The sequence below is a fragment of the Melozone crissalis genome, unplaced genomic scaffold (assembly GCF_028551555.1).
Source record: "Melozone crissalis strain CALT ecotype California unplaced genomic scaffold, PUWL_Pcris_2 ptg000027l_1, whole genome shotgun sequence".
Classification (NCBI taxonomy): Eukaryota; Metazoa; Chordata; class Aves; order Passeriformes; family Passerellidae; genus Melozone; species Melozone crissalis.
Window position 1 is genome coordinate 28921218 of NW_026535805.1, and position 14647 is coordinate 28935864.

Here is a 14647-nt window from a genome sequence, read left to right on the forward strand (position 1 = left end):
ATCATGTTAAATCCTATGCAAATACAAGGAGAGACAGCCATTCAATACAGACTTCATATTTCTTGAAAGGAAATGTCCTGGATTTGGCTAGGATAGATTTCACTTTCTTCCTAGTAGCTGGTGCAGCGCTGTGGTTTGCATTTAGCATGAGAATACTGTTGGTAAGACACTGATGCTTTCGGCGTTGTGGAGCAGGTCCTACCCTAAGGGAAGGACTTTCCAGTTTCCCATGTTCTGCCAGGGAGCACAAGAAGCTGAGAGGGAGCTTCCTGAGGACGGCTGACCTGACCTGACCAAAGGGATATTCCATACCATGGAACACCATGCTCAGTACAGAAACTGGGGGAGTTGGTCAAGAGGAGCTGATCGCTGTTCAGGGGGCTGAGCATTGATCAGCGGGCGGTGAGCAATTGCATTGTGCATAATTTGTCTGTCTTGGGTGGAGGATTTTATTCCTTCCTCTCTTGCTCTCATTTTCATTAAGATCACTGTTATTAATTATTCCAATTATTAATTTTTCTTATATTAACCCATGAGTTTTACTTTTTCCTGTTTTTCTCCCAGTCCCACTGGAGGTAGAGGAGAGTGAACAAGCAGCTGCAGGGTACTTAGTTGCCAGATAGAGTTAAACGATCAGGAAAAAAATTAGAATAAGTACAGAATGGGTTCAGGAGTACCAATGCTCCGTGACTTTTTATAGACCAGTTGGTGTTGCAAAGTGATTTGGAAAAAAAAAAGAAAATATTTCTTATGGTGAAGCTGCATGAAATGCCTAATGCTTGCAATTGAAACATTAGGTATTTGAAGCCAATGATTCTTTGAAGCAGACAGCGGTATCTAATTAGTTAACAACTAAGGCAAAGGAGGCAATATATGCAATTGGTGGCAGCAGGAGTTTGGAAATAAATATCTCTATTTGGCAGTGAGAAGTGAAGCAGAGCTCAGATTTCTGTGGATTGCCTGGCCCCAAGCTCATGTCTCAGAGCTCACATTTCTGTGGTAAAATTAAATCTCAGTTTAAGATCTGTGATTCACTGCAACTACTTACTAAAATTCATCTGATCTCCCTATGCTGTGAATATTTTGAGTTGACCTGTATGGAGCTCTTGCTAAGATCTTGATAGGACCCAGCTCTGATGGGGTATTTCTATTAAGGCTTAGTAGAATTGTGCTAACAAAAACAGAGACACTTTAAAGCAGTAATTGTCATCCTAGCTAGATACCAGAAACACAGTGGCATATGAAAACAATGAACAAACAGAATCCCCAAACCTCAAAAAACCTCAACTGAGCAGATTATAGGGAACAGCCGTTCATGGATTTGTAATACATTTTGTACTGCGTTCACTCAGACTCTTTAAAGATGCTGCATTCCTGGTTGTGGCTGCACCAGGCTACTGACAGAACTGGTGGAGAAGTGAGTGCTCCCTGCAGAAGGCAGCCCAGCTCCCTTCTGCCCAGAGCTGCTGAGTGCAACTGTTCTGTCCCTAATGGCACCAGTGCAGGTGGTTTTCCAATGCTCAATGAGATGTCTCTGGTATTAAGGCATTCAAGTTGCTTGTCTCCTTGTATCTATGACCATCCCACTTTGTGTGTGCATGTTTAGGACTCATAGTCCCTTTGAAACAAGATTCTCAATATCAAACCAAAGTCAGCATGACAGATGGTAGTAAAGTTGGCTGTCCTGAGTCTATTCTGTGCATTGCTAAAAAGGCTTGTTTGTCATGTGCACCCTACCATGCCCTGGAGGTATCAGCATTTTGTTATTTGAATTAGTTCCCATCCTTTTTTTTCTACTCTGAGATTCTGTCTCACTATCCTTATATCACCTCTATCAGCCGACAGTGTTGTTTCTTAGGCCAAGCAGATTTCTGGTTCCAGTTCAGATACAGCTTCAGGAGCTCCATGTCTACTGTCTCACAGGCAACATCAACACACGCTCATAAATCTGTCAACAGGTCTGTGTGTGAGTAAGCTCAGCAGTGGACACACAGCATCCCCAAACAGAGCCCTGGAATTAAAATGACAGCCTGCTCCTGCGTTCCTACCGGAGCTTTACTGCACAGACCACTCCCAAAGCACCACCTTTTCCGCTTGAAATGCTGCCTTGTGTCGCAAGTGACGGCAAGGAGAAAGAAGCACTGTCCCACCTATTTAGCAAGTGCAGCCTGCTGTTCTCAGGCAGCTTTGCCCATGTCCATTGCTAAGGAAGTGCAGTCCAGTCCATCGGCCCTGGGGCAGCGGCTGAGTCGCCGCTCGGGCCGCGCTGTTACACAGCAGTGGGGCCTGCCTTAAAGAAAGGTTTGCTTATGCCATGGTGAGCAAGCGGGAAAGGTCTCTCTGCTGCTAGCTTGATAAAAAGAAAAGAAAAAGTAAATGATTATCAATAAAGTGTGTTTGATTAGGTGTCACTGAGAGAAAGAAAATGCCATTTCATGTCACTTTTTAGAAAGCACAAGGTGTGTAACTTTTGGGGATCATTTTGCTCTTGACTAATCTTCAGATTCAATATTAAAATCTCAAACTTCCCAAAGGAAAGAGATTCTGCATCTTTTAATGAAAGATAAAACAACAATATAAACATACACAAATTTACAGAGAAAGGATCAACTTTAATACATCTGGAGTAAAAGGTGTTCCTTTTTTTAAATATGGTATAAAAATAAATGCAAGAAACATTAACAGAGAATATACAGACAACAGACAAAGACACAGGCTTTCTTTCTCAATGTGAATACATCAGTGAAATGAAACCTTCTGTGCTAATTTATTGTGCAATAAATGTGATGCCATATGTATATTTATTAATATATGCATTTTTTACATTTCTTCCAGTTTTTGATTGACGTATTTTTTTAATAAACTGTGCCTAGCAGAAGCTTTTTTTTCACTGTACTTGAGCTTGCAGAAAATAAAAAGACACAGATCCAGCTTGATATGAAGGAGGAAGTGAGCAGACAGTTTTCGAAATGGAGGCATCGAAAGGCTAGAGAGTCCCTCGGAGTCTGTAATGCCTTAGTATACACAAAAGAAAACAAGTCAGGTCCTTGCTCATGCAACATCTTGTTCTACTGTCCTCTGAGTCAGGCAATCAGTGAGCTACAAAGTATGTATAATGATTTGAGTCTGCTTCCATGCTACAAGGTGATCCTTTTAGTAGGACTGCACTAGACTGGTTAACCTCTTTGATGTGAGCGATTTCCCCTGAGGAAAAGATAAAAACAAAAAACAAAAACAGAAAACAGAGGCATGATCACTGCAAACCTGTTCATCAGCAACCACTCAGTGTTGCCACATCACTCTCAAATAACTAGGGGCACCAACTGGAGTCTGTCAAATCTTAAACCACAGGAAGTCCTTACACTTAAGCACCTGCACTGCCAGCCAGCCAGATTGTTTCACAGAATAGGCCAGCAAATTTAAAGGCCATTTTTGAACAAGATTGGTTTTGGCTGATGAGAAATTGATGCTGAAGTTTTTGCTGTCAGTCACACCCAGAACTTGAAGGCTACCACAAGCAGGAGTGCATTGTGCTGCAAAGATGAATGTGCAAACTGCAGTAGCTCTGTCACAGAGGACAAAAAAGCTACTTTTGAGTTAAGGTAAGAAAGTAAGAGGCAGATTGCATATAGGTAGGAAAGCAGCTTTTCCATGAACACAGTTACAGCTTTGTTGAGACCATATTTACTATTTATAAGGAACATTGGCCAGGTATATTACATGTAACTGCATAACACTGCTTTGAAGGTGTTGGATTTCCAAATTGTTGTTTTCCTCATCATTTCTCCTGTTGCAAGGATGTGGTTTCAATTGTTTAACAAGTTCTTTTAATAAGGTGTAATGACTGTCCCACAAGAGCTAGGTCTACAGCATGAAGAAGATGGTGTAAGGTATGTCACTCTGGTATATTTCAAGCAGATTTGAGCTTTATCTGAGCCAGACAGAAACCACATAACAGGAATTAGCTCTCCTACGGCCACATAAAAGGAGTTAGCTCCCCAAGTGCCATCCTACTGTGGCTCTGATCCAACAGAGGCAGAGCTGGCACAGCAAGCTGACATCACAGGCATACCCTGATAATGTAACACAAATATATCATAAAACATTAAATAGAAAATGGCTCTAACTCACCAGTTAGATATTTAATACTTACATTTATTATATTGTTCACTTTAAGTGCCCAATTCAGAAATATCAAACTGGTTTCAAGGAGAATACAGTAAAAAATACTGTAACTATGGAGAGGTGATTCATTTTCTGCAGTAAATGAACATATTCTGCCATATCAATAAATTGTTAAGCCATCTGCAGTATTATAACTCAGTGGAATTACACAATTTAATGTCTATTGTCATTATCAATTAAATTTAAGCTCACAGGGATCTGTTAGTGGGTCTTGAGCATTCGCTCAAATGCAGTCTGAGTGGGTCCTCATAAAAGGAAGAATAACTATTTTATTCTTTGTACTGTGAAATACAAGTTGAACAAATTAGGATTAATACTTCCCTTACAACATAATTTGAAAGGGAATTCGTGATTTGCACTGTTGGGTTAGACTGGTCATCCATCAGGTTCCCCATATCACCTGACAGTATTATTAACTACTTCTGTGAAAGATGGAAAGTCTCCTTCCTGGCACTCTATCTTCCCTGTATCTGCCACTTTCTATGTACATTAAATTCACACCTTCTTGATACTTTCTAACCCTTAAATTCTGTTCTCCTCTAATGCAGCAGGTAAGCTGTTATAGTAAGACATCTTTTCTTTTTCAAACAGTCAAAAGAGCCTCAGCAGCATTGTGGCCTTGGAACACAATTTAAAACATTAAAAGCATTTCTGAGATTAACATTTTGTTTGACAATTTTGTTAGACAATTCAGGACTTTTGGTGCTACACATAATCTCAGAAAATATTGAACACATGCTTATCTTTGCTTTTCATTAGGTTATTTGCACTTAAGTTCACAGGTGTACAAGTCCGGTTACTTTCTGTAAACAGGTATGAGTTCCCTTTAGTACTGAACTGCATAACCCACTTAATTAAAATATAAAAACCAGGAGTTCTCTATTATTTACAATTTGCTCAATACTACACTGGAAAGCTGCATAAATGCTTGTTGTGGTATAAAATCTGTGAAATAATTTTTTATTGTTATTTGTAACAACTATTTAGGAGTTTCAAAATTTCTGGAATTTCTAGATGGACCATAAACAAATTCTAGCATCTCAGGAATGAGTTATGTTATCACATAAAATAGGAAGTCCTGACATAAAATCAGGCCAAAAGGTAGTTACTAGTTGATGTCATTTGCGTGATTGTTTTCTACATATTGTTTGAATTTCCCCCTAGAGACACAGTAATATATCGTGACAATTTTTTTCTTTGTTCCACATAACTTGCTCCCAATATCCAATTGCTGATCTTTGGATTTTTTTTTCTCCAAAGCCCTACAGTGATCACTGGATCACTGGATGATGGCCCCTTCCTTCAACTCCCCTCTCTGCCTCAGAGAAACCTCCATCTGAACAATAACAACAACAAATGGCCTTTTTCCATGCCTTAGAAGTTCTAATTTTTCACAAAGTTGGAAAAGTGACAGCTTAGAAGATACACCCTCTTTAAGAGATCTTCTTAAATGCTTACTCTGAATCATATTAAGTTTTCTGATTAGGAAAATAAGCTTTTAATACACAGCCCCCGATACAGAATTATCACATCTTCTTATTAGATCTGCAGGGACTTTTTATTTTCCACTTTACAAAATATTCCTTTCAAACTCTGTTCCAGAGTATATTTTTACTTTAGCTCTCTGTGGTAGAGTTTCATAATTACTGCTTCTAGGAGATTTCCAGATTTACTTAATTTACAGACTGATGTAAGGATCATCCATTGTGGGTCATAATTTAAGAGCTCAGCCTAACGATTTCTTTCAAATACAATGTTAATAGCATTTCTATAAGATTGATTTTGATTTGGGAACCTGCATCTAACATGGCAGTTTTCAGAGCTGTAGCATATGAAGATGTTTCCTGTGCTAATGAGATTAAAGAAAATTGGGGACGAGGGGCAAATCAGAAGTAGTAAATGCTTATCTGAACAATGAAGAGGAGATCCTTAATATTTTCAACATATTATTGCCATCAACATTTAGAAGCACATGGCTAAATTCTAAAGATGATTAGGATTTTTTGGCTGTATTAGTGCACTTTGGACAACTATTTAGGAATTTTACTAATAATGCAGATGCCAAAATGGAATCCTGCACACATACCCTGACAAAGGAGTCAGAGTACAAGAAGGCAGCACAGCAGGTGGAGTGACCAAGTACATCTAAAAGTACAATGGCCTCAGCATTCAGTCCCTATTTGAGCATACTAACTGCTTGACATGGAGTTTTCCGCTTTTCTCTAGTGAATTTAGGGGGCAAAATTGTAAAGCTATGTACAGATGCTGTTAAATACAGTTGTGCTGACTGACCCATTTATGCAGCATGACCCTAACACCTCAAATGATCCAGGAAAAAAGTCAGCAACAACCTCCTTACACATCTGGCTTAAAAGAAATCAATATGAAATGTCTACAGAAACTGGAGTTCCAACGTATGGTAGAGAAAGATCAAGTCTTTTCCTTCTAGAAGATTAATTATCTTCCTTTCTGCTATGCAACCTCAACTGTTCCTTCTTCATGTTTCTTTATTGCCAGTGCAGGTGCTACTCCCCAGGACCTATAGTGGTAGCAGTAGAAAAGAGAACTCCATGCATCTGATGGGGAAGGAGAGGTGGAGTCCCACTGAGAGCAAAATGAGATGTGGGGCGAGAAGCTGCCCTCCTTGGTCTCAGTGTTCCCCATCTGCTCACGTGTGAAACACCTGCAGCCCACTCCCAGCTCAGCCACATCAGCAGGGAAAGCTTCCAAGTGACACTGCAGGGCACTGCACACAGAGCTGGGGGGTAAACAGCCCCTGACAGGAGCACATCTGGAGCGACATGGGAGAAGAAGCAGTGAATCCCTTTCCATGGTGAGGCAGCCCTTGCTCTACCAGCACAAGGGAATCGCTTCAGCACTGCTCTGGGGCTCAGAATTCTGCTTCAGCTTCCACAGCAGCACAGGATGCTGCTGTCAGCCATCTGTGCAGGTGTATTTCTCTTTCAGATGAGAGGAAGGGGACAAGGCTAATATTTACTGAATTTGAGGAACAAGTAGTCAGCACAGCTGCAGTCTAAGTGATTACATGTGCAGGGAAATCCTTCTGCCTCTGGCTGAGATTTTCAGCCTTTTGTTCCTTTCTCATTAGGCCCAAACTGTTTCCTGCAATGATCTGAAGCAGAAGGCAGTGGCTGAACAACTGCTTTCCTGTTTTGGCTCACTCCAAATCCAGTGACATCCATTTCTTTCTCCTTTTGCACTTTGCATTTACTAATGAGCTGCTCTCATTTGTGATTGACCTAAAACCTCTTGCCAGATGGGGTAGTTTGAATTTGAATAACCATCTGAAATGTAGGAACTGATGCACAAGAAAAATTTTTTTTAGTATGTTTGTCCTGGGCCTGACTCCTCAGGTTTCCATACCTCTCTGCAGTTCTCATTCCTGCAAATAGCCTAAGAATCAGGTAAATTTTTGTCAGCTGGAAAATGGCAGACACTGGCCCACCTGAGCAGTCTGTGCTGCCTCCTCACTTGGATGACCCTGGTTGTGTAAGCGTTACTCCTGAGCTCCTCTCTTCCAGCACAGAGCACAGCAGCTGAGCTCCTGTCACTGCAGAACAGCACAAGGAGGCCATTCCTCACTGGCATGTGCTTTAAAATTCTCCTCTGTGGGCACAGTTCTTAAAAAAAACTCCTTAAACTAGGGGTCTTTACAAATTACTAGGCCAAAATAAAAATTTCAATTATTTATTTGTTCTTTTTGTTCAAATATGAATAAGACATCTCTTCCTGAAATGGAGAAGGCCTTCAATTCTACAATTAATTGTTATTTTCATTCTTGTTTTGTATTTGTCAAATAAGTAGCTGTGTGATTTATTTTTCTTGTGACTAACTGGTTTTTTGTTTAATTTTTGGGAATAACCTGTAAGTAAATTCAGAATGAGATTCCAGAGCTGAAATTGCATTGAGTTTCTTGGATAATGATATACTTGAGAGAAATCTAGCCTTTGGCAGGGTTTCAGGACTAGATGGACTTTTGGTCTGGCACAGTAGGGTACACAAGTTTTACCCATTCATATAGTAAAAATTCATGATTAACAGATTAAATTATTTATGTGTTTTGTTCCTCTATAAAAGGCATAGGTTTTAACCTGAAAAGAGATTATACTTTTTAAACATCTAGAAAGTCTATGACCCACTGATAAGAACTGAGGAAGCTACTTTTATGAGTTTTAATTTCCATCTCTAGGCAGTAATTCACAACGTCATGTTACGGGACATTGGATTGAAACTCAGTGAAAATGTGCTGTGTTCAATGGCCTTTGTCTTTCAAATGTCATGCATGAAATGGTCTATTGTTACTGCTTTGGAGGGGGAAAAAAATCAAAGGACTCTGGTCAGCAAGTTCTTCCAGGTAAGTGGGAGAAGACAGCTGGAAAGGATACAGGTAATATAAGATATAATGGTTTCAAACTCAGAATTGTTAAATGGGGTCTTGTTTATGAGGTTATGAGTGGAGATAAATATAGTTTGATAGCTTACCAATTTAATATATGAAGAACTGAACTTGGTCTGTTTTGTACTGGCTGTATTTCCCCAAGACCTCACAAACATACAAGCACCTCTTTTTTTGTGTTCTGTATAACTATGACAGATGAAATGCTAACACTGATGGTGGTGTCTGGAGTCATGGCACCAAGGCATGAGGATGGAGTGGCTCCCCCACAGCTCTAAGGAGGGAGGCTACCCCTTCTTGCCTCACTAACTTAGTCCCTGGTGGGACAATAAAATTTGCATGGGGTGGAAATTAAATTAAGTCATCTCCCTGTAAAATAGGTCCCTTTGTCTCAAGGGTTCCTGACAGCTAATCACAGCTAAGCACCAGGGTGGGGCTCTAGTCTTGCTCAGTCTGCCACTGTCTTAAGTCCTGCATGGACATGAGAAATTACAGACAAAATTGTCCCTTAAAGAACCTCTTTGCCCCCATCAACATTACCAGTGTATATTCACCTACTTCTCCCCCCTGTAATTTAGATACTAGCACTTGAGGTAAATTTGCTGAGCTTTTTAATTTTTCATTTTTAATTTTTTTCATAGCTTTTTTTTCTCAAAAAAGAATTTGAGCTTTTAAATGTCACAGAAACTGCTGGTTTTGGTCTCTCTACTGCTTCAGCACGCAATGAGATCCTCCCGCTCCATCACTTAGATCTTTAACTTCCCCAGTCCCTTGGGGAGCTGCAGGTGACTGGACTTTTAGCAGTCTCAAAGAAAAAGCTGAGGGGCTGAGCCAGGCAGGGGGGAGCCCAGAGCAGTGTCAGTGCTCTCTGTGCCTCTGACTCAAAGCTGTGACACACTTGGCTGCCCGTGTCACTCCACTTATCTGATGGCTTCATCCCAGCAGTGCTGCAGGGTCTGTGCTCTGAATTGTCACACAGCACCCAGGAGTGTAAGTGAGGCAGACCAAGGATAGCTGGAGTTACTACTCAGATACAAACTATAAAATGTTCAGTAATAAATACTACTGCCAGTAGTAGCAAATGCCAGCTTGCTATTACTTGTGTATATTTTATGTGAATGCAGACCTGTTTCTAAGGCTAACCATATTTTCAGCCACAGACTGCTGAAGGCATTAGCAATTTTGCAGTATAAAATCTACAGAGCATCTAATTAGTCAGTTTTTAAACTGAGCATTTAGACCTTTCATGAACTGCACCAGCTTACTGAAAATTTTCTGGAAAGAAAACCCTTCAATGTCAAAGAAATGCAGAGCTGAGCCTAGTGTATAGCTCCACTTCTATTTTTTCTCTATCAGACTAAAATAATGACTCATTATAATAGGTTATTTCCATGTAATTCATAAAATAGTACGGAGTAATTGCCCTCTACAAAGTTTCTAAAGTTTCTAGTTTAACAAATGCTTTCTGTGCCAAGTGTAACCCAATTGAGTTTAACATTGATCAGGAGCCTCCTAGAGTCAACAAATCACATAATGAATTACAAGTCCATCTGTTCAGACTGAGTCCCTAGACACAGCCAAGGTTACTGCATTTTTATTAAACACTTCAAATGGAAGAAACTGAGGTCCAATTTAGTTTAATACAACTATATTGATATAATATAAATATATTTGATATAACTGAGGGAAAAAATCCAGTGAAAATTAGTCTAAATATTGCAAACCATCAGAGAAGAGAAACTGTAATTTTCATCTCAATAAATCAGAGATGATAGCTTTATCCAGGTTGCAGAAGATCCTTTTCACACCTATCCTCTGTACTAATCAGTAGAACAGACCTATTCCACAGTCCCTCATTTCACAGTTGATCAAGTTAATCTGTACAGTGGGGAATATTCTGAGAAATGTTTCCCTCATCCCTGCTGTTTGGAACCACTGTACCAAGATAGATAATTACATATTATGAACTCATCACAACCAAGAACAAGAGTGGAAGAACAAGGATGTCTGGTGGAAAGAGGTCCTGAGGAAGTGGTTGACATGAATTCAGTCATCTTGGAAAAAAGGTTTGCGTTTGAGCATCCTGATGCTCTGGATAATTTGCAAGGCTGAGAGCTGTCAGTCTAATAGAGATTATAGATCTAGCAGTGACATGTTTTTCTTTCATACCTCACCTGACTTGACAGACTCCACCCAGGTTAACAGGTAGTAGTTGGAAAAAAAAGCAAAACCACAGATTTTATTTCAGAGTTTTCTCAGTGAAAAAGAAAAAAAAAAAAAATCCCCCTCTTCTACCAAACTAATGTCCAGAAATCCTCTTTTCCATTTCTAGTTCACAGGTGGTTTATTGGGCCTGCCTTGCATCTCTGGCATGCTGCTATTCTGGTACTTCTGCCCTGAGATTAGCAGGATGAAAATTGGGCATGGCTGCAGGGCACAATGCTCCATGTTTGGGGAACTGTTGGTTTATCTGTAAGGCTGCTCTTACAGGGAGGGATTTCAGCATCTCCCCGTCCTGTCCTTTCATTTTCCCTTTCTGCACTGTATTCCCGACCCCTCTACCTGCAGCTTGCTATTTCCCCCCTCATGGCCACCTGTTTGCACAGTGTTTACCACAGCCAATTCCTGACCCCTGGGCTGCTCAAAAAGCCATGAATAAATGCAGCATTGCAGCTTGCCAGGCACTGTGACTGGGAAAAATCTGGCTTGCAGAGATCTGTAAGTGTTCCCCACTCTATGCACTCTCTTTTACAGACTTTTTATTAATATGGAACTTCCTATTGAATTATAATGGAGTTACCATGTATAAGTGCTATCATGTACAATGTTGTTTTATAGATCCAACCTGTTTAGACAACACACAAATCACACTGCAACATGCTATGGCAACACCACCATGCAAAACATAGGGGTTTTTGTTTCAAACATTGGGATCGTTTCCTTTGTAGCTGTTTATTTACTTTTAGTGTCCTTTACTGACTTTGTCCCATTGAATCCAAATTTCTTCCTGATTACAGTGGATTCAAAGTATATTACAGGAAGCCTTTACCTATAAGAAAGTAGTTAAAGAATTACTGTTTTGTTTTTAAAAGTGAGATATTCCCACAGCCTCACAAAACTTTCACTGCATTTTTTTTCTTTTTCTGATTACTGGAAAGTATATATGCATTTTTTAAATACTTGAGGCAATACTCTTGAGCCTCGTTACAGGGGAGACAGTTTCTGACAACTGCTTCTCCTTCCCTAGAAACTGAAAAAACAAAAACCATGATCTTTGCTGAAAGCTCTCATTTTGTTCATTTCAACACACACAGCTCCACTAACCAGGTCACAGAAAAAGCCACTGACGCGCACACACACACACAGAGCAGCGTCACCTGCACAATTCAACAGACAATGCAGACAAACTCGAGTATAATCCAAGATCTTTCTACCTCTTTTCATAACAGGTTAGTGCTCGTTCTCAGTGTTGGTGTACAGTTTTTATGGCATGGAAAAATAGGGATGTTTCTGCCCTACAAAAATAAATGCGTTGAATTCTTTAGTTGGAACTTTCACAATGTAAAAGGAAAAAAAAAATCCCAAAGAAACTGGATAAGTAAAAAGAATCCCAAGCATCATGAAATCAGTGGATCTTCTGGCAGGTGGCAAAAGAATGCCCAGACAAAATCTACCAGCCTTCATTTTTTTGCCTTTGATAAATAGCTTCTGAAAGTTATACATTGAAAAGAAAAAAAAATCAGTTCTTTTAGTCCATTATGAAAATGAATCCAAATAAAACCCTTGCACATAAACAGCATGAATTCTTTGGTCCTGTAAAAGCTGTTAGACATTAAGGAAGATGGGAAAATTATTATTGTTTTTTTTTCCCTGTGCCCAATTGAAAAAACAGGGACAAAGTCTTTTTTAGTAAAATAAAAAGAAGACAGGATGGAAATCCAATGTATTCAACTGTTTTAGACTTAGCATTTTAGAAGGCACCAGAAAAAGAAACAACATCAAGCATGTTTTCACAGATTCTTTACTAAAATTATAGGGGTGGGAGAAGTGACTAGTTTCATGCTTCCTAATGTAAAAAGCATGGCTCCCAAAGGTTCATTCCTCCATGTGTGACTATTGAGATCAGTGGGAAAGGGACTAGGGAGGAGGGGTTGTGATGAAAGCACATTATAAAGCTGTCATTCCCAGGAAAATTCACAAGCTGTGATGAATACACTTTTAACCACCAAGTCAGAGAAGCAAAAGGGAAAGTAGGGATCAGTGAGGGGAAGGGAAGAAGGATGTCCCATCAGGCTTACTAGTCTTCCGAGGCAACAAACTTACCACATTGCGTGTGAATTTCTCAAAAGATGTTCGACGATCCAGAGTGTTTTCCAACTTAAATTTGAAATAAATAAAACAAAAGAAACAAAAAGAAAAAGGAGGGGGAAAAGAAAAGCAAGAACAATGGAGTAGAAAAGGAGGTTTGATGTAACAATGGACTGCAAAACAAAGTTTGTATAAATCAGGAAGCAAACACAGGTGTGAGGCTGTAATGGGACTTGGCAAAACAGGGGATGGGCAAAACAGATACAGTACTAGACAAAAGTAATTTTTCATGGGGATCAAACTAGTTTGAATTTAAAGAAAAACTGAAAGTAAAAAGAAATAATGAAGTGCACATCTTGTGTTAATGAACTGACATTCACAAACTTAAGGACTTCACACAGACAGTTGAAGCTTTCTGGTATTTTCAACATCTCTCTCTATATCGGATCTTCAGAAATCAACGTTTGAACAAAAAACAAAATCACACAGTACTTTCATATAATTTTAGGTTGTCATTATTAACAACAGAATTCTAGTGTTAATAACTACCTTGTTCCAGTAACAATCGGGGCCCCGATTTTGCCAGGCACAGGGCTCCCAGCTGATTCTAGGAGATTACTGTTTAGAGCCCGCTAATAGAATTATTTATCATCATGGAAATCTCCATTGTACAAGCTGCTCCACATACTCTGGGCTGTGGCTATTCAGAACCCATTCCATAACTGGACTTTTCTAAGAAAATATTACATACCAAGACATGAACCTCTGTTTGCCAAAGTGTGACATGATCAGTCTTTCAAGTCAGATTTCTAGCCTACTCAAAACTATTCATGTAGTAATAGGGACAGAAACAAAATTGGGAAGCCCCTATATTTATGGTTGAAGTTAGAAGTTATTAATATGAATAAGCTTGTTTCTAAACACATTCTGTAGCTTTCATAGATGGAATAAAGAGAACAACAATTATTACATAAGCAAACTTGCAAACATGAAAGACTATTCTTCTGGGATTTTATTTTATTTTTTTTAATGTATTTGTAAAGCACTTTGCAATTTAAGGTGCTTCATAACAGAGAAAACAGTACAATATGGGATGTAAAAATAAAAATAAGTTTTGCTAGATTAACTTATTGAAACATGCCCGCATGCAGGATATATACACATATATGTATTTGAACTCCTGTGTGTATGTGACCCTCCAAAAACGCCAAGCTGGTCACCTACCAGATATCCAGTTGCACTGGCACAGGGGAGAGAAGACTGAGTATTGTTGCAAACATAACCACTGCTTTGCACAGTGGCAAGACAAAGGCAAGATGGACCAATACCTTTTTCTTGGCCTGTAGCAGCTCCTGGTAGGCACTGGATCGTATAAAACGAGGATAAGAATCACTTTTCATCAGTTTGTAAATGTGCTCCTGAAAAGGAAAGGAGGAGCTGTTACTGCCACAGAAGAGGACACATGTAAAATGGGAGGCAGCCACATGTTTTGGGTGTGGAATGTACACCAGGCAGCACTACCATGAATAGGAAGTATTACAGGATAGCAGGTTTCAGCTCTGAAGGGAAGGCTGAATTGCTTTCTATTCTTAAAGCTGAAATCCCACCCATTTCTTATATATAATTACACACACACTACTTACCAAATTTTCCAAATTTATTTTTTCAATATTTTCAAAATTTCCAAATTTATTTTCTGAGAATTGGTAACTGAGTCCTAGCTTCAGGTCCAGCTTC

The 14647-nt window shown here is 39.4% G+C and overlaps 1 protein-coding gene across 6 annotated transcripts in view; it reads right to left on the minus strand.

The window, feature by feature from the left end:
- The window catches only part of RGS7 (regulator of G protein signaling 7), a 228220-nt gene that overhangs the window by 14375 nt on the left and 199198 nt on the right, over window positions 1-14647 (minus strand). The window contains exons 16-19 of one of the 6 annotated variants that reach the window (XM_054280491.1): window positions 14239-14328; window positions 12926-12979; window positions 12037-12117; window positions 2922-3204 (exon numbers count right to left, since the gene is read on the minus strand). In XM_054280491.1, coding sequence (XP_054136466.1) covers window positions 12043-12117; window positions 12926-12979; window positions 14239-14328 — 219 coding nt within the window. In that variant the 3' untranslated portion in view covers window positions 2922-3204; window positions 12037-12042. Of the gene's footprint in view, window positions 1-2536; window positions 3205-12036; window positions 12118-12925; window positions 12980-14238; window positions 14329-14647 lie in introns of those variants that run through there. The other 5 variants (XM_054280492.1, XM_054280493.1, XM_054280490.1 and 2 more) reach the window with 5 other exon arrangements.